The 26,228-nt window shown below is 37.3% G+C and overlaps 1 protein-coding gene across 1 annotated transcript in view; it reads left to right on the top strand.

The window, feature by feature from the left end:
* Apbb1ip (amyloid beta precursor protein binding family B member 1 interacting protein) overlaps window positions 1–26,228 on the top strand; it is a 109,928-nt gene that overhangs the window by 23,203 nt on the left and 60,497 nt on the right. The window contains exons 2-3 of the mRNA XM_047521570.1: window positions 18,799–18,870; window positions 23,488–23,575. Coding sequence (XP_047377526.1) covers window positions 18,799–18,870; window positions 23,488–23,575 — 160 coding nt within the window. The remainder of the gene's footprint in view (window positions 1–18,798; window positions 18,871–23,487; window positions 23,576–26,228) is intronic.

Here is a 26,228-nt window from a genome sequence, read left to right as displayed (position 1 = left end):
CGACAGAGGTTATAAGGGCTGCCTTCTTCCCTTGTGCTGGACATAAAACAGAAAAGATTTTTGTCTTGACTAAAGTTTTTGGTTCTCTTAATCTCTTCACATTCTGTGCTTTACCTTTTTTTTTTTTTTTCCCTAAATTGTGCCATCTACCTGTCGAACAGTGATTCTCAAGTCTTAGCATGCAAGAGAATCACGTGGAGGTTTTGTTAAAACACAGATTATCAGTTCCCCCACCCCTGGGTTTCTGATTCTTGGGTAGGGCCCAAGAATTTTCATTTTCAGTGTCTGGATTATGCTGATGCTGCAAGGTTGTGGGGAAAATGCAAAACCCAACCCAAAGCTTTGACCTCAGTAGATTAATTACCCTGATGAACCCACATGTACTTTCAAGTGTTGGTACTGTCTTTATAAGATTCATTTACTAACTGTAGGACAACAGCAATAATTATAGAAACCATTGTTACCACTTTCTGAGCATTTAACAAGGAAATACCCTCATTTTATAGTGAAATATTCTCATTTTATTGATGAAGATATCAAGACTCTATAATAAAGTCTAAGTTTCCCAATATTACATAGTAATTATACCAGTAAAGAACTCAGGTCTTCCAGGATCCAAAATCCTTGCACATGATCCTAACAGCTTTATCATCTACCCATCTCTCAGGCTGCCAGGAACAAGTCCTCACCCAAAAAGAATTAGTGGTCTCCATTCTATGGTCCCTTATTATTTTTTTATGCCTTTTATATTATTGTTGTTTAGTGCTAAGTTATTTTGTGCTTTTTATCCTCTTTAGACTTTCAACTTTATTCAAGTCCTAGAGTCTAGCAATTTCCTGGCAGAGAGATTCTACTCCATGAATGCTTCCTGAGCTAATGAATAAGTAAATTCAGAAATGAAAAATCATGGTCTGAAATTCTGACCCATCACTGCACAGATAAAATAGTTTAAGTGAAAATAAACAAGTGATTGTTATGCATATGTGTTCAAGCATGCCATTTCTCTAGATCCTAGGGACCTAAAGTATCACTGGGAAATACTGTTATTTTAACAGTAAGTAAGTAACAGCCCCTGCTCCAGGCACGCTTAATGGCCTCACCACACACCCAGCTCCCAGGCTTTCTCTGCTCCTCCTCAGAGTCCTGGGTGCATCTCCGGAGAGTTTTCCCATGTGACTGTCCTGTGCAGGAGGGATGATAATCCTTCCCACAGCACCTGCTGTGGCTCTCAGCTGCAGGGCTGGTTCCACCCGTAGGCCACATGTTGCTCCTGTGGCTGTTTAACTTTTACCCTTCCTGAACCGGCAGCCCCTGCCTTCCTCTTGACTGTTGTGCATCTGGTGTGAGCCTAGCTGTTAATCTAGGCAGTTCCAACATAAACCACAGAGCAGAGATCTGTGTTCTTGGTTTCCTTTAGGGTCTCAAAAGATGTAGTCCTTCTTTTATTCTTCTTCTTTTTTTTAATCCTCTCTCTTTGTTTTTAACTCATGACCTCCCCACCCCACCAACCACAAGATGTAGTCCTTCTTTTATTCTTCTTCTTTTTTTTAATCCTCTCTCTTTGTTTTTAACTCATGACCTCCCCACCCCACCAACCACAACCAACTACAACTGTGGGGATGGGTGATTTCCTTGGTGGAGGGAGGGGCAGGTGGTGCGTCAGGAGACTGACTCTAATGTGCCACGCTGTGGTCACCATGTTCCTCTTCTCCTAAGTCACTGACCTCAGCCTGTAACTGTGCACATCAGCTTTCCAGGCATCCAGGGAGGTTAAATGATGACCGCAGCTTCAATGACTTGATGGCCTTAAGAGCAGCATTTCCTGAGGTCTCCTATCTAAGGCAGGTCCTGTCTTAAGTGCTTCACAAAGATGTGCTAATTTGTAGAATTCTCACTTTAACCCCATGAAATAACCTATTATCACACCTTTCTTAAAGATGAGAACACTAAAACATTGAGAGATTAAGTAGTTTGCCCAGAGTTACACAGCCAACCAGTGGCAGCGCTGGGTTTTGAACTCTATTCTTGACTCTGGCAAAGGGTCTGCTCCGCCCCATGGGGCTCAGTGGTCCCTTAGAGTGTGGCCCACCCACCTAGATGGGTCCACGTATCACAAATGAAATGTGTACAAGATAGAAGTCCTCACATTGTACCTTGGAAAATTTATGGGAGGCAAGGTAGGAGAAGAAATATTTCATATTGTTTTATTTTAAGGAGTGAATCACCTAGAATATGGAGGAGTAAAGATTTACTCAGCCATAAAGAATGATAAATTTATGGCATTTGCAGGCAAATGGATGAAATTGGAGAATATCATGCTAAGTGAGATAAGCCAATCTCAAAAAACCAAAGGACGAATGATATCGCTAATAAGTGGATGATGACACATAATGGGGGGTGGGAGGGGTTAGTGTTAGGGTTAGAGTTAGGGTTAGGGAGGGGGGCAAGAATGGAGGAAGGAAGGACTATATAGAGGGAAAAGAGGGGTGGGAGGGGTGGGGGGGAAGGGGAAAAATAACAGAATGAATCAAACAACATTACCCTATGTAAATTTATGATTACACAAATGGTATGCCTTTATGCCATGTACAAACAGAAACAACATGTATCCCATTTGTTTACAATTAAAAAAAAAAAGATTCAATTCCCATCTTCCTTCAAAATAAGAAAGTAAAAGTATCGTCAGTAGTGTATTTGAAGAAGAAGAAGAGAGAATATTTACTAAGAAACTCATGAAAGGAATTAAAACTGGGGAAGAGAGGATGTGACTCAGTGGTAGAGCTCTTCCCCAGCACCAGCATTTCCAATAAAGGAAAGAAAGAAAAGAAAAGAAATCTAGCTTGTCTTTTTCCATGGCATGTATTACCCTAATATATTTTGGACAACCAGCAGTCACAGAAGTGGCCATACATACATACTTTCAGATACAGAGAAATAAAGGGCCCAGCACATTAACTCAGAGTTTACCACACTTGACTGTTATCTTGACCAACAGCCACAGTCCTTTGGGGTTTGCAGTGCCAGGTGCAGGATGTTGACAAAACAAAAGCACAGAAAATCCCTCTCCCCCCCAGAAAGGCAAGAGAAGGTGCACATTTTCAGCTTTATCCTAAAGCCCTACTGCATATAAATTTTCTGCAGATGAAGATGTCTGGCTGAGATCACACTATCTTGAAAAGAACAGCAAGCTACACATTTCCAGCAATAGAGAACTGATTACATTATAGTGTAGCGCGTCCACATGAAAGATGCTTGGAGCAAGGAAAGTGACTCTGGAAGAATTCCAAATGAGAGAGAGGAGAGGGGAGGAAAGCATTTTACAATTGCCCTGGACGCTACGGCCCCTACCTTCTCAGAAAGTTGTCAGTGTTATTGTCTCTATTTCCTACTCATTTTTTTAAATTTGCAGTTCTGGGGATCAAAACCAGGACCACAGAGATACCAAGCACACGCTGTGCCACTAAGCTACATCCCCAGCCCATGCTTCTGAGGGTGCTCAGCTTCCACCCTGAACGCCCTCCTCAGATAACCAGGGAAGTTATCTGTGTGCTTAAAACCAAAGGTCGGTTTTGAGTTCTCATCGTGAGGACCACTCACCCTTGATACTATATTTCATTCATTCATTCATTAACACTTTCTTTTGGAGGTTTAGGGATGCTGCATTAAATGTTCAGAGAGATTTTAAGAAGTAAGAGTATACTGTTAATGGTGGAATCACATATCCTTTCTTCTTAGTATTTTAAAGTATGTCATATTAAAAAAGTAAAGATCCTAAGGCAAGCAGAGCATGCCCTTTCCTATCTCTCTTTGCTTCCAGCTGCCATCCAATGAATAGACCTCAGCTGCTATAAGCTCCCTCCCTCCATGGTATACTGTGCCTCCACAGACTGAAAGCAACAAGGCCAGGCAACAGTGATCCACAACCATGAGGCAAAGTAAACCTTCTGCCTTATTAAGTTGATCATCTTGGATATTTTGTCACAATAACAGAAAGCAGACTAATACAAATGCCAATGCAGATAACTCATCTGAATTACAATTAGAAGAATAGACACCTATTCTGCTCCACTCAGTTCCTACACAAGTAATTGGGAAAAACTATATCATAGATTACTCATGCTCATGGTAGACAAATTTTCTACAATATGAATCATCCTGATTTCAGAAGCTTTAAAATATAAAAACACATGTCTTGAATAAAGGAAATATGTTGTCCTTATTTTTCCTTTTGGTTTTAGTGTTTCTTTGCTATTCTGTAACGACCTTTGAATTTGTTTTGCAATTTAAAATAATTCGTAAAACTAACCATCAGTCCTAGAGTAGTATTGTGATAAATTCAGGCATTCATTAACTGTCTACAGTGATAGTTTTGGCTCTTTGGTGGCCATATACTGCTTTCTAGCAAAGTTTGAAAAATGTATTCTGCCTAGTGCTGATTCTCTAACCTTGGTGGGCATGCCCAGTTTTCATTACTCCAAAAATGGACAAGACTGTGACTCTCAATTGTTAGGAATCTTTAGAAAATATTCCTTTTATAATCCTGGAAATTAAAAAAGCCATTTGACACTAATATTCCCAAGCTTAGCTATTTACTACTCACATAGGGAAATCTTTCTTACACTAGAAAACATTCATCTTCCCTGCCAAAGCAAAACTAAAAATCAAGTCCAAACTGTTTTAACCTCCTTCTTCTTTGTACTAGTCCATTTTCAGTTGCTGTAACAAAATACCTGAGACTAAGTACTTATAAAGAAAAGACGTTAGTGTTATCTGTCATAGAGGAAAAGTACTAGCATGTAACATCCACCATCATGACTACAAATCATAATGTTGTTTTAGAAATTTCTAGAAATAGTGATGTGAAAGCTCATCTTTGAGATGGAAACATGGCTCCATGAAATTCTGTTTCTGTTTGCCTTCTGTGTGACTCTGTGCCTTGGTCTTTCCCCTTCCTTTGCCTTTGTGTGTGTTTGAATATGTGTGATGTCTCAGCAAAGTGTTGTGCGTATCTAAGGATACATTCCACCTGTGTTTTCTCTTGTTTTTCTCTTGCTGTAAGTCATTATCTACATGGTATAGTTTGAGGAAAGCAGGAGCAATGGCATCAGAGAGTCCAGACGTGGGTTTGAATCTCATCCAACCACATCTTAATTGTGTGATATTGAGCATGTCACTCAAACTCCTGACCACACATTCCTTATCTAAGAAAATGGAAGTGATATTATCTATTTCCACAAGGCTTTTATGAAAATTAGATGAGATAACATACAAGTATATGGAATAGACTATTTTTCATTTACATCTTCTTTACCCCTACTTTTCATTTTTCTCCTCTTCCTTCTCCTTTCATTTTGTTTAACAAAGATCTATTCACCTTGGTTCTTTTTTCCACTAATTTTTTTTTATTTTGAAAAGTTTCTAATCTTAAAAAAAGACCAGTTCAATGACCACCTTCCACCTAAATTCACTCATTATTCACATTTTGCCACATTTACCCTGTTTTTCCCACCACTCATCTCTGAAGAACAAAAACATTCAGAATACAATTACTACAATACAATTATCACACTCATGAAATTTTAACTATTCCTTTTTTTCTGACACATAGGCTATATTCTAACTTTTCAAATATTCCAATAATTTCTTTTTTTTTTTTTTTAATTTGGAGAATCTAGAACAGTTGTTTTGTTTTGAAGAATGTCCTTCCATTCGAATTTTTCCTCTGCATCCCTCTTGACTGGAACTGGCAGTGTCTTCTAGAGGTGCTGCCTGGCCCTGGACATCAGGTGCATCAGGGGCACATGATGTCATATTATCCCACTGATAGTGACCCTGAGTTTGATCATTTCATTAAGTTGTGTCTACCAGACTTTTTCATTTAAAATATTTCCCTGATAAGTGATAAGTATTGTGTTTTGTACAGTTTTACTTCAGAGTCTGTTGAGCATTTGGGGTCTTATTCAGCCATCTCACTTTCTACCAATCCTATAGCTTGACTCTGTAGCAGAGTGGATGAAACACACAGAAAGAACATCATGTTCTCCAGCATCTTCCACCCAATGGTATTAACATCCATTCCTTATTACTGCCACCAACCATGATGGTTGTAAACCATTCTCTGTTTTTAAATATCTCTCTCTCTCTCTCTCTCTCTCTCTCTCTCTCTCTCTCTCTCTCTCTCTCTTCATTCCTTCTCTACTTCTCTCCTTGTTAGCTTATTCAGCAGATATCAGCAGATACTTTTGAAAGTCTTCCATGACCAAGGTAGGCACTGCATTTCACCATGGAATCACAAAGGTGAATAAGGCAGCCTTGACCCCTGCCCTCATGGACCCTAAGTGAATGTATTACATTTTAATGTTTTAATTTATCAATTCATTTAACAAATATTCACTCAGTGCCTATCATATATCTACATTGTATATCTACACTGTTCTATTTTCTGGGAATACAACAGTAAACAAAAGCAGCCAGATCCCTGCCCTCATGAGGCTTATAGTCTAGTTGATAAGTGGGAAGAGAAGATAAACAGGGGAGGGTAGAGATGGATGCAGGGAAAGAACTGATTTTGAACTCGGTCAGGGAAGGATCACGTAAGCACAGAAGGCAGAGAGAAAGCTGCTCTTCAGGTAAGTGGGGAACAGGTGTTCCAGGCAGAGAGCAGAGCATATGCGGAGTGCATGCTTTCAGTGTTCAAGGAACAGTGGGGAGGACCATGTGAGCAGAGTGTTAAAGGAGATAAAATCCATGAGGCAAAGGTTGGGGTGGGAGCGAGGGTGGTGAGGAGTAAATAGTTGGACATATGAAGCAGATGTTCATGCTAATGATACACCAGGGGAGCTGGCAGCAAATGTCTAGTATGTAAAGTCATGAGTCAGCATGAGACCACCTAGGGCTCCAGTGTAGAGGCCAGAAAAGAAACGAGGAGGACAGAGGGAATGAGGAGGACCTGACAAAGGAGGCTGAAAGCAGAGGCTGGCAAGGTTGGCAGGAACAGCCAGGACCTGCACGGCCCAAATCCTACCCAATTTGGGGAAACTCTCATTTGAAAAAGAATACAAAATTATGAACAAAAAATTAAGAACAAAATTAAATATTTAGAGACAGGGGGCATAGCTCAGTGGTAAAGCATGTGCTTAGCATGCATGAGGCCCTGGGTTCCGTTCCCAAATTCTCCCAAAAAGTAAATAAAATATTTAGAGCAAGAAAGGAAATCATGGGGCCACGGGGTTGTGGCTCAGTGGTAAAGGACCTGCCTAGCATGTTGAGGCACTGGGTTCAATCCTCAGCAGCACATTAAAAAATAAACAAATAAAATAAAGGTATTGTTTCCATCTATCACTGAAAATATTTTTTAAAATAGAAAATCAGAACACAGGATGAATTTTTTAAAACCAACAAATACCATAAATATCTATAAAGGCAACGTTCTTAATTGTATTACTTAAGAACTAACATGTTTTCTACATTTTTTTTTAGCTATACATTCTTTCCTATGTGAATGAATTTGAAATACAATTTTCTGTAGAGGTAAGAGGTAATTTAGTCATTCCTCCAGCATGGTTGCTCAAAATTAGTTTTTATGATTTATAGTTTAGAAGAGAAGTTTCCTTAGACTGGCATCTCTCCATGGTAAGGCCTCATCTGTAACTTCCTCTGTGATTTCTTCCTCGGGCAAGACTTCAAAGAACCACAGCCTTTGCTCTCACTAAACCTGGCCTGGCACCGATGGCTTATAGGTCAGACAGCCACTGGTCAGCTCAGCCAGGACCACACAGCCAAAATACACCCCATTCCAGCTGCTAGGCAGGTCCCAGGAGTCATATAAAGTGTCGCAAAGCCTGTCTCAAGGTGACCCCATGTAGGATCTCCTTTAGATCTTCTCCTTGGAATCAGAGAAAGTCGATGTCCATGAGATTCATCATGCTAGAATCCAGGGGATGTAGAGGTAGTACTGTCTCTGCATATAAGGAGCCCTGAAATTTAAACTTTATTACCTTCAAGGTAAATTAGCTCTGTGAGGAAGGAAAGCAGGAAAGAAATTTGTCAGGAAAGCCAACTGAAGAAAGTACAGAAAGTACTCATGGAGGATAGGTTCCAGGGCACCTATGGAATAAAAAACTAAGGGTGCTCAAGGCTCTTATATAAAATGGTACAGTATTTGCATATAACCTACATACATCCTCCTGTGTATTTTAAATCATCTCTAGATTATTTATAATACCTAATACAATGTAAATGCTATGTAAATAGTTGTTATGTTGTTTAGGGAATAATGACAAGAAAAAGCAGTCTGTACACATTCAGTACAGACTTGATTTTTTACCAAACATTTTTGAGCTGCAGTTGGTTGAATCTGAGGATGTGGGACCCCTGTATATGGAGGGAGCAATCCGTATTGTTAAATGGTATGTAAAATGCTGACTAAGAATTAACCATTGATCCAAACAGTTTTGTGACATAGTAGGGACAAAAGCTGGAGTAGATTCAAAAGAAAATAGACAAGCAGGGGACAATGAATACACTTAATTATTCTCAGGAGCTTTGTTCATGAAAATTAATGTCTGTAGAGTTCATTTAAAGTATGTGAATGGAATATTTTCTATTTTGTTTCTTCAGGAAACCCTAAATTATGTTTTCAGTTTGGTTTTATGTCATAGTTGATCCTGAATACAAAAATGGTTCCCCTTTCCTTATAGAGACAAAATAGAATAAAAAGGGAACTTAAGAAAAATTTCAATGTGAGGAGGGCTCTTTCTAGCCCGTTTATCCAAGTGAAACTGGTCTACAACTTGTCTCCCAGAGAAAGAGAAAAGCCACCCTGAAGGATATGAGAAGATTGTGTTCTTATGACCTGACCTCACATTCCCTGTATCACATGCTGTCTTACTTCTGAGCTGTGTTAGAACATTATTGGAACTGGGAGTTGAACCCAGGGCCTCCGTACATCCTAGGCAAGGGCTCTACCTCTGACCTACACCTCTAGCCCTTTCCTTTTGAGACAGGGTCTTGCTAAGTTGCCCAAGTCATCCTGGAACTTGCAAGCCTCCTACCTCAGTCTCCCAAGTAGCTGAGGTTACAGGCTTGCACCACTATTTCCAGGTCTTATTGAGTCATCTACTTCCTACCAACCCGGAAGCTTGACTTAGCACAGTGCCCCACTCTACCCCTCCCCCCACCTTGCATTCAGGCAAAATCAAAGCATTTGGGAAATAAGTACATCTAAAAGTCATCCTTTAGAAAAATGTGATAGTTCAGCTCATGTGTGTGCACGCGCATGCATGTGTTTACCCCATTCCAAATTCTAAGATTTTCAGCATCACCTCAGTGTTTTTTAAATTACTGAAAGCAATCATGTCATTTCATGATGACTCTTTTGCTTTTGCTTTTTACTTTTTCTTTTACTTTTTTTCTAACTTCTGCCATGACAACATCACTTGCAAAAGAAGTCTGTTGTCTTGCAAATCCTTTTACATAGCTACACATATGCGTAGCTGCAATGTCCATACTAATTTCCTTTGTGACTGATTGTTCTGTTATGCTGTATTGATCATCTATGTCCATTGTGATTGTCCTATTAACTCAGTAACCACTTGGTAACCTATTTATTAAGATCTTCACTGATCTCAGAAATGGGAAAAGCTGGTTGAGTAGGCCCAAGTGATTTTTTCGTCTTAGTTCTTTGTCAGTGAATTAATTTGATGTTATGTGTAATTTTAGAGATACTTCTATTTCCTGTTTTTAGGCTTCCCCTGCCTCCACCCCCAAACATTGCAACGACCTTAACCAGGTTATTCTGTCAACCACTTCCTCTTGATAAAGTCTTTCATTGCATTTTGAAAAAAAATGCTACACTGAAGGAATCAGAGAAAATTCAATATTTTACATTATTTTCCGATCACTTTTTACCCTAGCAATTTCAGAACATTTCAGCATTTGATTGTCTGAATTCTACAGTATTATATTCCATACAAGTATGATCCCTTTCGTGAGCATATTCTTTAAAAGTTTTTCTCCTCTGTGCAATCTGTTGTTGTAATGTGTTGATTTTTTTTTCTTGAAAAAAATATTACTATCTAGATTTTTTTAAAACAAAAATAATTTTTAAATCAAAGTAAATTGATACGGAGAGAGTCTCAGATTTTTTAACCTTATTTCTCATTAACTCTCGTTATAATTTGGCTCTGGTGAGCTAATTAGAGACTCAAAACACTGCTCCCCTATAGAGTAAAAATAATTAGAGTCTCAGTGCTAGGATGCAATGATTTTTCTTTAGCCATAGTCACAATGGAAAGACAGTATATAGATAAAGTCTTGATACTTAATGCTTGTCATATTGACAAGGAGATGTACAGTTATGGAAAACCCATACAGGAAGTCTTACAGGGTTTGGTCAATCTACTTAACCTCTGGGTGCCTGGGTTTCTCATCCGTACAACATGGAATTTAAGTGTTCTGCTCAGGGAGTGAGGACAGCTTTAATCAGTCAGTTCATGTATAGTAACAGGACAGGGCCTGGAAGAGAATGAGAACAGTTAATACTCACTAGCTGTCATTGTCATCAACATCAGTTGGGTAGAGGGAATGGCTGGTTCCTTTCCCCTCAACCCACAGCCATGCACACAATCAACAGAGTGGGGGCTTCTCTGCAGATAGATAGCAACTGCCCCAAGAAAATATTAATCCCAGTGGCTTAGGAGGCTGACAGGATGATCAGGAGTTCAAAGTCAGCCTCAGCAATGTCGAGGCGCTAAGCAACTCATTGAGACCCTGTCTCTAAATAAAATACAAAGTACTGGGGAGTACCAAAAAATATATATATGTGAATATATTTATATATTCACATATATGTATATTCACATATTTATATATATGTATGCGAATATATATATATATATATATGACCAATCTATCCTGCCTGTGCTTCTTTGTGACTTGTGATTGCAAAGTCATATTTATAATCCACATCCCCCATGCTTTTATTTAAAAACTTCTACTCACAAGTATTTTGTCTTTTAATTCTTACTGTTCTAAAATTTTCATCCTATTATTGTTGTACATACCTCAGTCCAAGAAAAAGCTATGCCTAACTACAGGCACAGCTAAAAAGATGAGCTTTGCCACCATTCAGATGAGCTGACACCACCCCTGGGTTTGTGATATCTTAATCTGGTGTTATGGAAAAGTGGAATTTTTGAGATAAGCTTCATTATAAAAATGTAAATAACATTTATTTGTTATGTCGGTGCTTGCTGCCGCTAGATACATCATTTCTATAAAGCCAAAATTTGACAATCACAAGAGAAAACAAAATCTTACCAAGCTTTTGAGTGTTTGCTGAAGTTGTTAGGACCACTTTTTTTTTAAGAAAATCAAAATGAAAAGTACTCCATCTTTTTAAGTGATTTCTGTTTTATGAAAAAATTCTTCTTACATGAAAATTTATCATATATTTTATTTAATATATTAAATGTTTTTACAAAAATATTTTAGTTTCAAACCCTTCATCTAATACTATTGTGCTCAAAATTCAGTTCATAGCCAGAAATCATTACATATATAACACAGCAGTACTTGAACATGCTTATGTGTGTATTCATTTTTGTGTCTTCATTATTGTTCTTACAGATTAGCAAATTTATATAAGCACATGTAAAACCATCAAATACACATGCCCCAAATTTATTCTCTACTTTGAAACCCAATGCATATATTACATATAATTTTATGTAAATAGAAAAACCCACATAAATGTATTCCATATTATATTTATTAATGTGACACAGACAATCTGGTCTATTATGGTATAACTAAACTATGTTTATGGAGTTAAAATTAATTAAATATATGATTGGAATAAAGGAACAACTAAGAAAACATGAGTTGTTTTTATTTATTAAATAATGGTTCATTGATTTATCACTTGAAGTATTAATTGACGTCAGAATGGTATGGAAAAGGAAAGTCACTGGTAATGCCACTTGTGTTGCATGGTGATGATTAGAATTTTTCTCAAAACAACTAAAACTTTCAGTTTGAAAACCAATTCGGACCTGAATAGATGTAACCCCAATGAAACCTTTGTGTTTCCCAACCAAAATGTATCTTATAAATGCCACTCGGAAAGCACCAGATAAAGAGAAATAATGTTGATAGAGTGAGTGAAGTTTCACAAACCTAGAGCTGTGAAGGCAGCTTAGAGGAACACTTTCTGAAGCCAGGCACAGTGACACAGCCTCCCACTGGGAATGCTGAGACAGGAGGATCGCACGTTGAAGGTCAGCCTAGGCAATTTAGTGAGATCCTGTCTCAAAATAAAAAATAAACAGGGCTGGAGAGGTTGCTCAGTGGTAGAGCACTTGCCTGAGGTGTGTGAGGCCTGGGTTCAGTCTCTGGTACTTGCCCTGATGGTGACAGGAAATGTCACTTGTGACACTTGGAGGGCTCTAGGGACTGTCCATCATATCTGATGCAATACAACAGGAACCATGTGCAGAATATGGCCAGTGGAGCCTTGGAAAGCATCTCCATGCAGTTTGTGACCTGGGCTCTGGCCCCAGTTCTTACCATTCATCTGGGAAGTTACTTAATCTCTCTGAGCTTTCAACAAAGCATTTTTTAACACAAAGATCAACAAGATCTGATCCTTACATGATAACATTTCCCAGTTTTATAAGAGATTCTAACACAGTAACAAAATTAGCATGATTCCACATGGTAAAGGCTATGATTGAGTACTTATGCCAAGCACCATATGTTATTTCATATAAATGATACAAAAGTCCTATGAATGATGCATTATTCTCTCACTTTACAGATAAACACTCTAAAACTCAGGTTAAAGGAGGTTCAATACCTTATTGAGGTGGTTTCTGGGGCCAGGATTCACTCATAAGTTTGCTAGGAGCAATGGATAGCAAATGTCTCTCTCTACTGGATATGAAGACACTGTTGAAGTCTTGACATAAAAGCTGAATTTTGATTGATAGGCAGCATTTATGAAGGAAACATGCACAGAGGATATTACATTAAGGGAATAGCATATTCAAGGATGCAAAGGTTTTAAACAGAGAATGAAAAAAAAAATATATATATATATATCAGTGGCCCCAAATGACTGGAGTTGAAAAGTAGATTTGAGCAAATTATGAAGGACTTTGAAAGACATGTGAGCACCTGAGTTCTCTCCACTTCCTCACGGTCAGCCATGGAGGGTTTTCAAACAGGAGAGGGACCGGTTCACATTCATATTTGAAGTTTGCAGCCAGGGTGGTGGTGGTGAGAATTGATGTGGTGTCAGAGAGGCTGGAGGAGCTGACGAAGGTCTCATCTAAGGCTGACAGGGAAAATAAAGGAGAAGCCCTCCACAGGAAAAATCAACAGGATTTCCTGACTCACAGGATGGAAAAAAAATGGGAAGAGCAAAGAAAGAACTATACTAAAGTTTCTAAATCAGACGAATGAGTGATGAATGACGGTTAACCAAGTTAGGGCATGTGGGCGGAGCATGGATAGGAAGGAATTATTGAGTTGGACTTACTTGGTTGGAAATGCCAGTGGGACATAGAACTGGCTGCTTTTAGGCCAGCTACTCTGACAGGTAGGATAAGGGCTACCCTGATCTTGGTCCAAAATCATGGCTGGGGTTGCTAATCTAAAAGAGAATAAAACCTGTCTCCAAACCTAATTAACTATGTGAGGTTCACATATACAGGTGTTCCATCAAATATATATGTCAGAATACTTAGGATAGATTTTGTGTGTCATGCTGGGAATCCGACCCAGGGCCCCCTTCATGACAGGCAAGCCCTTTACCACTAAGCTACACCTCCAGTCTATGGGTTTCTAAAGTATGTATTTTCAAAGTTTATTGAGGTGGACAAGAGAAAATGTTTGAGGCCTAGAAACTTGAGACTTTGGAAACATTGAGCATTAGGGGAAATTTCCTTGTTCAGGGAGTACAAGGCAGGGCTTGGCCTGAATTCACAGCTTCTCCCATCCCACCCATCACCTCTCCCCAAAGAGGAGAACAACAAAATCTATCTGGTAAAGTACTATTCCAATTCTCCTTCAATCAGCAATTTGTTTTTCTCCCCAAAACACAAAATGAACTCAGAAATGACATACCCATGAAAGGATTTTGACTCCACCCAGTCAACAGCATTTGTTTTGCAATAAGTTGCCTCACTAGGGCTCCCCGCCCCACACTGACCCCAGTAACACTTTTGGCTCTCAGGGCTGGGTGTTCTCTCTCTTTCGCTTGACCTTTGGAAAATACCACACATATTAACATGCACAGCCCTGCTTTCTCAGTGTGTGTGTGTGTGTGTGTGTGTGTGTGTGTGAGAAAGAGAGAGAGAATATGAATACACACACACAAATATATATATAAATATGTATAATATATATGTATATTGTATATATTATAAATATATATAATATGTATATTATATATATTTGTGTGTATATATATATTTAAGTGTGTGTGTATATATATTTATGTCTCTGTGTGTGTGTGTGTGTATACATATATATATATATATATATATATACATAATACCTGTTTGAACCTTGTTTGTTTATTCCAAAAATGAAGAATGCAAGGAGAACAATCCTGTAAGATGATTGAATTTACCGATTAATACAAATTTATGTTAAAAATAGCCTTTATGTGAAATGTCTTTTGAACTGCGACTCATTCAGAAGCATATTTCATTATGACTCTAGATTTACAGCACAGTTTTGATGTGAGCCTTCTAATAATTCAATAGCGGACTCTGAGGGAAAGGAATGAAAGGGCAGAGGGGAGTACTTTTACCAGATGAACGTAGGGGCAGTTTCAGGAGAAGCCACGAGGATGTGCTGCTGTTTTGAGTTATTTCCGTCTTGGGTGGTGATTCACTCTGGTGTGTCCCTGGCCCACTGTCTATCAGTGGTGTGTATACGCTGAGAAGCTAAAGTCTGAGGGCTCAGTGGGTTTTTCTGACTCATGGTTGTCGCATTTCCTTCCAAGATTCTATTCTTCATCATTTTAATGCTTTTCCAAGTTTAATGGTTTAGGAGAACACCCCATCAACAGCAGGATCCTTTTTACCAGCTTTCTGTTTTTGTGTGATACTGGGGATTGAACCCAGGGCATTTTACCACTGAGCTACATCCCCAGTCATTTTTTAATTTATTTTTTTACCTCCTTGACTCTCAGACCTGCCCACATAGACCTAGAACTATACCTTACCTGTCACTTCTGTACCTGGTGCTCACCTGCCTACCTTATGTGGTCTGATTCAGAGCATTTACCTAGTGGCTTCCTTGGATTCGCATGTCTCTCTGTTCCAAGTGCACTGGTCCCTCCTGGCCAACTCGATTTTCCCTTCCCATGCTTCTACAAGATGCCTCCTCCACTGGAAGCCAGATAGGGTGATCCAGAAAATTAACATATCTCATAGCAAGTCAAATGTGCCTCCTTTAATATACGATGTGCAAACTGTTGTGGGGCACAACATAAGAACAGACCAATCACCACTGAGAAGTCTAAATCTGAGAGTCTTTATTAAACCGGCCGGCTGACTGTCTCACACAATGCCCCAAAAATGGCTATTGGGAGAACAGCCCCTACCACAGGGTTGTAGAGGTTCTTATACATCAATCATAAGTGTCTGTTGCTATGATTTGAAATTTACACATTAACATCATGAGATCATCGACAGAGGGGGAAGTGGGGAGTGGGTCACCTAGGTACAAACTAAAGAATGGTTACTAACAACCACACAATTACTACTACATGGTACACTGGTTAGGAGCAATAGAGATCAAAAGAGAGGAATTTTTCATTACATAGGAACTGTCATTTTATCTTGTTAAACACGTCACACCAAGTAACTAATGATGGGTACAGAGGCGGGGTATTCCCATGGAAGAAACTTGTTTCCTACATAACATGGAGTCTCAGAGCAAAATGGAGTCTGTTTAGTCAATTCCCTCGTAGTCTGACTTGTAACATTCTCATGGAACCAGATCTGTCAGCCCATCACACAAACTTAAAACTTGAAATTGCTATTGAATGTATTCAGTAACTAGAGCTCAGGGAAGCTTTTGTGTTTCAAAAGAGAGGGAGAATATCACTTTTCCTTCTTAAAATTGGGAAAGAAGAAAATATATGATAGGAAAATTTAGCAAGGAGATGTCATTATGTCAGATTTTCTGTGTGATAAATCCAAAATTACTGTCGAGGGTAAAGTGGGATAATTAAGCACTCACCCTGCAGGGTGGATATCTACACTGCTTCATTCAGAGGGTTTTTACAGCCTCATCTCTTCTCATGGCTGTGCATCAATGCTGTACTGGGCCTAAATGTTTTGATATCGGCTCTGGATTATGGAATAGTTCTCGGAACATGTTAGTGCTAGATTAGTTTTATCATCATCACCACCATCATCATCATCATTGCATCACTTTGCTTTCAAATATTGGGATATTTAAAAAATCATTTGTGTCATTTTTAAGAAAGTAGAGTCAGTGGGACAAAGGCTTTCCATATAAATATTGTATTAAGAGAGAGAGAAGCTCTAATTGGTTAGTGCTATTAAAATTGGAAATGTGGTACAGTTGAAGTATCGGTTTGAAGTCTTGTGAGAGGGTTGTTTAGTTAGCTTTGCCTCACTGGGACCAAAACACCTGACAAGAACAACTTAAAGGAGGAAAAGTTTACTTTGGCTCACAGTTTCAAAGATTCAGTCCATGATCAGCCATGGCTGTCAGCCCAAAATGAGGTGGAACATTGTGCCCAAAGGGTATGACAGAGGAAAGTAACTCAGGACCACAAAGCAGAGAAAGATCCGCTCACCAAGGACAAAATCTAAACCCCAAAGGCATACCCCCAGTGACCTACTTTCTCCAGTCACGCCCTCCCTGCGTACTGCCTACGGTTATGGCTCAGTTAATCCCTATCAGTGGCTTAATCCCCTGATGGGTTAATACTCTCATAATCTAATCATTTCACCTCTGAAAAATCTTTGCATTATCTCACATATAAACTTATGAGGGGTCTCTTCTATTTAAATCATAACAAGGCTGAACTATAAGTTTTTAGAATGATTTATTGGAAGAATAAATCTGCTGTGACTGAGCCTAGTTCAGTGGATAATTTATTTTAAACACACACACCTCTATAGATATAGTAATATTTTGGTTATGGTATCAATAGAGCTATGTACTATTTATGAAAAAATAATATTTGTCTAAAAATTATCTATTGGGGGAAGATATAGATAGACATATTTAAATTAAAAAGGTAAGTCATGAGTTGATAATTGTTAAAGCTGAACAGTGAGTACATGATAATCATTGTATCATTCATTTGGCTTAAATACAGTCATCCCTAAACATCTGTGGCAGGATACTCAAATCCAAGGATACCTAATTCTCTTATATTTGTATATAATCTATATGCCTCCTCCTCTATACTTTAAATCATCTCTAGATTACATATAATACCTAGGTTTTATATATATATATATATAAGTTATATATATATATGTTTTATATATATTATATATATATATGCCATGAAAATACAGTCACACGTCCCTTACCAATAGGGGTAAGTTCTGAGAAATGTGTCTTTAACAATTTCATTGCCATGAGAACATCGTATCATACAAAGATGGTCACAACTTCACCAGGCAATAGGATCACAGGACCTTGGTGTTATAGGCAGTCTGTCCTTGACCAAAGAAATCATGTGTTGTTATGTGGTGTGGAACTATAGTTGTTATACTGTATTGTTCAGGAAATCATAACAAGAAAAATATCTGTACAAGTTCAGTACAGAAAAAAATTTTTGAATATTTTTGAGCTGTGGTTGGTTGAACACATAGACATGGTGGGCCATCTGTAATATAGGCTAATCCTCCATCCCTGCCAGATCCCTTAGTTTGAACTACAATTGGCATTCAACTTACAGTGTTTTAGAGAATTTGGGGACTCTTAGAAATGATCTTTGACAAATTCCTCATTTGACAGATGAAGCAGTTGATTCCCTTTTTCAAACTACACACAGCTAATAAACAGCAGTAAGAAGGCTAGTCCTGTTTCCTGATTTCTTATCTCAGTCTTGCCAAAAATGTCAAGAAAGAGAGTAGCTGGTTACACCCCCCAAGGCATCGGGCCACTACTTTAAAAACAGTTTCCTCTCTGGGATAATTGCTTCAATTGGTTTAGGCAATGAAAGGTTATAACATTTTTTTAAAATAGTGTTTTTGTCCTTGACTGTGTGGCCTTTCTAGTTCTCTAAAAAATCCAGTGTTCCCAAATAAATGTGACAAAAGCTTCTATTTCAGAAATATCTTTGTAAAGCAGGGAATCACATGGTAAATGTGTTTGATCACTCTTGACATATGATTTTCATGTAAGTTTTTAAATGCAGGTGAAGTTCTACATTTCTCATACCCAAGCTATGAAGCTTTCTCCATTATGACTAGGTGTCATATGGTGACATGAATTCCAGAATGATGTCTACTTTGGCCACTTGGCTCCAAGGAGATTAGTTTAGTCTATAAAAGCAAAGTTCTGTTTTCACTTTGAGGCAATTCTCAAGGTCTGGCTCAATCTTGGACCATGCGGATTAGATCACGGTCAAGCATGGAACTTCAGGGTAACACGAACTTTCCTCTCCACACAGTTCTCTTCCCATCTTACCTGCCATGGATGGGACACTTGAAAAAAGGTGACATGACCTGGTGATTATCCCAAGATAAGCTTTTATGAGACTGTTAACATGTGGGTTTCTTCTTTTCTCAGATGGGTGAGTCAAATGAAGATATAGACCAAATGTTCAGCACTTTGCTGGGAGAGATGGATCTTCTGACCCAGGTAAACCGCCATTCTTAATCTAAAGGAGGAGGGAAATGGAATTATAGAATTTGATTTTTATATGACAAGAGTGATGTCTTTAAAAATAAACCTGGAAGGGGGCTGGGGATATAGCTCAGTTGGTAGAGTGCTTGCCTCGCAAGCATAATGCCCTGGGTTCAAATCCCCAGCACCTTAAAAAAATTAAAAAATAAACCTGGAGGGTCTGAGGTTGTGGCTCAGTGGTAGAGTACTTGCCTAGCATGTGTGGGGCACTGGGTTTGATCCTCAGAAACACATATAAATAAATAAGCAAAATAAAGGTCCATTGACAACTAAAAAATAAAAAATAAACCTGGAGACTGACAATATTCTATATTACATATTCTTGATATAACTGTGACAGTGGTGGGGGGGAATAAAACCTGATTCTATCATTCTGAGTTAGTAATTTAGTATGTTGGTCACATACATGCATACAGTCTCATGCATTCTGTTATGGAAATTTTAATGCTTATTGTGTTCAGTGGAGGAATTTTTCCCCTATGACCACCATCACCACCTAGTAGTTTCCCCTGTGGTTAACTTTATTAAGACTAGCTGAGAACATGACATCATCTTTTGTAAAGATGTTTTTTACATTTGAGAGAATGCTACATTTTAAAGGACTAAGTGGGAGTAATTGTGGTCCCCTGAGTGGACTGTCAGAATTTGGTTCCCTCAAAGGAGCATGAAGACCATTCAGCCATAGGCTCCAGGTCTGAGAAAAGTGGGGTCATCAAGACCAGATTGACTCAGAGGTCACCCCACTGTCAGGTCAACCGGAGCCCCGCAGCCACAGACCCAAAGGCCACTGACCCAGGACACAAAGTCTGGTGAGCTTTAGAGTGTCTTGAAATGTTCTCATAAATGCTTCTCTGATTCAGAGGACACTCAGGTCATAACAATATATCAAAATAAAAATAACCCAATATTCCTAAAGAAGACAGAGATCTTGAGTTTTCTACAAAATAAATGAACCATCTGTTTTCAAAGACTTTTTGGAAAAAAAAATAGTTATATCTACTTTACATTCCTAATAAAATTCATGAAAGTTTTCATTCTATAAAAGAAGAGACAAAATGTGAGGCTCTAGGCATCAATGAAAGGGTACTGGTTAAAAGGTGAGTTAGGATGCTCACCATATTTCTGCAGAGGAGGACTTTATTTTTCCTCCCACAAGGGGGAGAGTGTGAGTGGACATTTATGACCTTTCTCTGTTCATTCACTCACTTCTACAGCGAGTGGGAGAAGTGACTACCCTTGATTGGGCAGAGTCTGGGGTTTTCGTGGAACCATGGTGGATAATTATTACTATAATTCAAGAGTGGGACATAGAAAGACTTAAAGACAAGAACCACATGATTATCTCAATAGATGCAGAAAAAGCAAATGCACAAAATACATCATCCTTTCCCATTAAGAACACAAGAAAAACTAGGGATAGTGGGAACATACCTCAACGTTGTAAAAGCTGCATACATTAAACCCAAGGCCAGCATTGTTCTAATTGGGAAAAAACTGAAAGCATTCCTTCTAAACACTGGAACAAGACAGGGATGCCTTCTTTCACCATCTCTACTCAACACAATCCTTGAAACCCTACTAAGAACAATTAGGCAAAAGAAAGAAACTAAAGGGATATGAATAGGAAAAGAAAAAAAGCAAACTATCTCTGTTTGCTGGTGGCATGAACCTATGTTTAAAAGACCCAAAACATTCCACCAGAAAACTTCTAGAACTTATAAATCAATTCAACACAGTAGCAAGATACAAAATTAACACCCATAAATCAATTTGTTCCTATACACCAATGATGAATCCGCTGAAAGAGAAATTAGGAAAACTATCCCATTCATGATTTTCTCAAAAAAAAAAATAAAATAAAATGCTCAGGAAACAATCTAACAAAAGAGGTGAAAGAACTCTACAATGAAAACTGCAGAACACTAAGGAAAGAAATTAAAGACCTTAGAAGATGGAAAGATCCCCCATGTTCTTGGATAGGCAGAATTAATATTGTCAAAATGGCCATACTGCCGGATGCAGTGGTTCACACCTGTAATCCCAGCAGCTCAGGAGGCTGAAACAGGAGGATCTCGAGTTCAAAACCAGCCTCAGCAAAAGTGAGGTGCCTAAGCAACTCAGTGAGACCCTGTCTCTAAATTAAATACAAAAAATAGGGCTGGGGATGTGGCTAAGTTGTTGAGTGCCCCTGAGTTCAATCCCTGGTATTCCCCCCCCCCAAAAAAATGTTCATACTACCACAAGCACTATACAGATTTAATGCAATTCCTATTAAAATTCCATTGACATTTTTCATAGAAATAGAAAAAGCAGTCATGAAATTCATTTGAATGAAATTTAACCTCTACCTCTCACCCTGCACAACACTTAACTCTAAGTGGATCAAAGACCTAGATATGAGACCAGAAACCCTGCACCTACTAGAAGAAAATGTAGGCCAAATGCTCCACTATGTCAGCTTAGGACAGGAAAATAAAAAATCAATAAAGAGAATGGCATCAAACTAAAAAGCTTCTTCACAGAAAAGGAAACAATCAAGAGCATGAAGAGAGAGCCTACAGAATGGGAGAAAATCTTTGCCACCTACAAAGATTTGACACCAAAACAACAAATAACCCAATCAGTAAATGGGCAAAGGAACTGAACAGACAACTTCTCAAAAGAAGAAATACAAAAGATCAACAAATATATGAAAAAATGTTCAACATTTTTAGCAGTTCGAAAAATGCAAATTAAAACTACACTGAGATTTCATCTCACTCCAGTCAGAATGGCAATTATCAAGAATACAAGTAACAATAAAATGTTGGTGAGGATGTGGGGAGATAGGTTCACTCATACTTATCCCCTCACAAATTGGTGCAACCACTCTGGAAAGCAGTATAGAGATTTCTCAAAAAACTAGTAATGGAACCACCATTTGAACCAACTATCCCACTCCTCAGTTTATATTCAAAAGATTTTAAATCAGTATTTACAGCAATGCAGCCATATCAATGTTTATAGCAGCTCAATTCACAATAGCTCAGCTATGGCATCAACTTAGGTACCCTTCAGCAGAAGAATGTATAAAGAAATTGTAGTATATATACACAACAGAGTATTATTCAGCCATAAAGAAGAATGACTTTATGAAGTTTGCAAGTAAGGGGATAAATCTGGAGACTGTCATGCTAATTGAAATAAGCCAGTCCCAAAAAACCAAAGGTCAAATGTTTTTACTGGTATGTGGAAGCTCACTCACAATAATGGGGCTGAAAAAGAAGAATAGATATTCAGTAGATTAGACAAAGGGGAATGAAGGGAAGGGATGGAGATAGGAAAGACAGTGGAATGAATCTCACATAACTTTCCTGTGTACATATATGAAGACACCACAGTGAATCTCACCATCATGTACATTCTCAAGACTGGGATCCTAATTAGAATAAGATATAGTCTATGTTTGTATAAATATATCAAAATAGATCACACTGTCATGTATGACTAAAAAGAACAAATAAAGAAAAATTTAAAGAGTGGGTAAAAAGGAGCCTCCAAGTCTATTGACCCTACCTTTGGTCAAGGACCTTGGGGTTTTTTACTTGCTCTTTGTTGTGCCCAAGAGGGTGTGGTCCTCAGTTTGGCTGATAAAGCTCTCCCACCAGGTAGTTTCTTTCCCCTTTTCTTTCAAGGCAAAGAAAGACTCATCCCTGAGTCCAAGATCTGTTCTTCAGTTTAACTATTATCAATTGCCCTTTGAGCTGATTATATATCTTCCTAGCCATTTGAAAAACTGCTGTATTTCACTAATTTATTTTCAAATATATACTGATTGGTTTCCTCCAGAACTTTTGAAAATCAACAGGGATTTTTTCTTTAAATCAAATTAAATTAATATAAAGAGATACATTCACTGCCATAAAAATATTCACATTTGAGAACGTGAAAAAATTAATTTATAAATGTAATATAGCTTTAAATCATATAAAAATCACTTATTTACAAATAAAAATAATATTATTTATATAATTAATAACTTATTCTATTTATCTTTTTAATTTTGTAGTGCTGGGAATTAAATCCAGGACCTCATATATTCTAGGCAAGGACTCTACCTCAGATCTATACGTACAGTGCCTTAATTTTCTTTTCATAAGATTTGTACTAGCGAAGACCAACGGCATAACATTTTATTATATAACAGATTACATCCTGAAACAGCTTTTCTCCTCCAAATGACTAGATTTTTCTTTTTATGATGTCATTACTTAAGTTCTTATCAATGTATACATAGTATATGTGTTCATCATTACAGGAAGATTTTTCCATTGTTTGTAGAATTAATTGTCATTTTCTTTATTCTCAATTGACCTGGTCCATTTCACCATGCTCCTTAAAGAATAATGTCTTAAATGGTAATTTTCCATAGGGAAAAAAATCACATAAAACATTTTCAAGTAAGAATATGGTCTTTAAAGAACATATTTAGAGAGAAAATGTGTAAATAATAAATGTTTTTAACTTACTGATTAAAATGTGCAATGTTGGTATCATGAATAACTTTTAGGGGACTGGGATCTGTTTTCACAGAGTTTGGGAGTTGACACTCTTCCTCCTCCAGACCCTAAACCACCTAGAGCTGAATTTAACTACAGTGTGGGTTTTAAAGATTTAAATGGTAAGCATAACAATTTCTTTTCTTAAGGAATTTGAAATAATGATGACTAAAACTTGTATGGAACTGTAATTTGAAAACAAAATTAAAGGAACCTGAACTTCATGATTAAAGTTTGAGATTTCAAATTGTGTTTTACTGTATCTAGATTAAACTAAGAAAATCAATTGGACATTTTTGTCTGTAATGCAAAGGAAATAATATTTTACTACAAAATGGCAAACTGCATCCTGAAATAGTTTTTCTCCTCCAAACACCTAGGTATTTCTTTAATATCATTGTTTAAACCTTCATGAGGAGGTGTTTGTGAAAAACTTTAAATTATCTTGGTTTTTTGGAGAAGGGGAGTTTCTTCTTGTTGCTAAGGAGTAATGTAAGCAAATATCAATAAGGAAATGTCTGTTCAAGGATAAAAATGAACTATTTCACAATGATTGATTATATATGAATGAATACATGAATGAATACTTCAGAATGTTCTAATTTATATATGATATATGCTTATAAGCAATTTGCTATATTTGACATTTTTAAATTATCCCTGAGATTGACATTTTCTATTATTAACAAAAATCTCTCTTCTTATTTAGTACAGAAAAAATCTTTAGCTCAAATGCTATTCAAATTATATTAAATCTTAATCACTTTCAAATGAATGAGAATTCATTGGAACTCTTGAAAAAGTTTTTGCCAAAATCTTGCAGTGCCTACAAAAAATATAAAAACAAAATAAACGAGAAGCCCAATACAAGAGAATCCAGAGTTCCAAGTTTTCTTTCTTTTCTTCACTGAGTTTCTATGTTTCTATCACTTTCAGTAGTTTTTTAAAAAGTCATTGAATGCCAGTGACTATTACTTGATACATTATAAGACACATCTTCTGATTTTGTCTTTTTTCTCTATTCTTTTCTATTTCCCACATAAACTTATTTCTTCCAGTCATATTTCTTTCCACCAATATGGCAGCAATTCATGAAGTTTCAAAAAAGCAATACACTTTTACAAAATTATAATAGCAATAAAGTCTTTCACGTATGGATGATGCAGATTTAGCTTTACCACACTTATTACAGCTGAGTGCTATATAATTGGTTCAATTAAAATTAAAATTTAATCAACATTTCATTCAATTCAACCAGTTTTCTTAGCACTGACTTACTGCCTGGTATCAAAAAATACTGGAAAATGCCAGGAACAAGGAAACCTAGCAATCTCTAAACATAGCAATGTTACAGTGCAGTAACAAGAAACTAAGAGACTCATCTCATTAAGGAGGTGAGATGCACACATGTCACTTAATTTGGGGATAGGACAAGACCAATTAAATGTCCTGGTTTTTACAGAAAACTGAAACTTTTATTTTTATTTTCCACATCTTTATTGGTGCATTTTAGTTGCATAGAATGATGGGTTTTGTTGTTATATGTTTGTACATGTACACAGTATAACAATATAATTTGTCCAATATCACTCCCCAGCATTTCCTCCCTCCTTCCTCACCTCTTACCCCTTTTCCCTTTCCTCTGCAGATCTCCCTTTGATTGAAAAATTAAATATTTTTAGAGTAAATTCAGGAATAAATATTTTACTGTCTTCACATTTAAAAAATTGCTAAAATTAGTTCAAAATATTTTGCTCAAAGTCATTCAGAGAGTTAGTGACAGACTTCAGAACCCACTCTCCAGTTTCATATTACTCATTTAATTTATATTAATAAATCTAGGGTTCTTCATCAATATATTAACTTTTCTTTGAAAATTATTTATCTAAGTATCATTATTGGGATTTTATCCTGAAATATTTGGAATGGATTAAAAAGTTTTTATGTCAACAGTCAAAATATAATTGTTAGGAAATTATGAACAGGTTATTAGTCCTATATATATTTTTCTGAAAATATTTTAATTTAACTTTATTCTATAAAGAAATTTTATGTAAAAGTGGTATATAATAAAATAAATCTATTTTACACACTTAGTTGATCAGAATTTTAGTATAAAGTACTGTGCACTAGAACTATTAGTTCTGATGTAATATGCTATATGGCATTGACAATATTTGACAATAAATTATTTCACAAAGGTTTATGCTTAGGCTTTATTTTTGCTGCCCCTATTTCCTCATTTCAGTTCATCCTGGAGCAACAAGAATCCTCTTTCTTGCGGGTCACTTCCACCCTACCCATCTGTAATTCATTACATTCACCCCGCAGTATTTGCCTGATCTTCAACAGGCTCTGCTAACACCACCCACCAACACCATTTCCTGTATCCCTGGCAATCTAATACCTTCAGGATCATACTCAGGCTTGGAAGAAAGTCTAAGGTGAACCTCTCTCCTTGCCCTTCACCCTGAAAATCCATGCTCTCTCCCTTTCTTTTGTAAGTTCACTCAACGCTCACCATCTTCATAAAGTCTTTACCATTTAATCCCATAACATTTTTAATTCCTTAACACCTTTTCTGCTTTAATTCCTGCTATTATCATTAACTACTCCTTCTTTGAATGTGAGATCTTCTGTAGCTGGGTGGAGTCTACAAAAACTCCATCTTCAACCCTAGAGTCTAAAGTCATATTAAACCTGGTAGATTGAAACCCACATTGTTCCAAGTATATTTATCAGCATTACTCTGTCTACCCTCCAAATACTTAGGGA

Source organism: Sciurus carolinensis, chromosome 12, assembly GCF_902686445.1.
Source record: "Sciurus carolinensis chromosome 12, mSciCar1.2, whole genome shotgun sequence".
Classification (NCBI taxonomy): Eukaryota; Metazoa; Chordata; class Mammalia; order Rodentia; family Sciuridae; genus Sciurus; species Sciurus carolinensis.
Note: the sequence above shows the minus strand (reverse complement) of the source record. Positions and strands in the feature narration are given on the sequence as shown.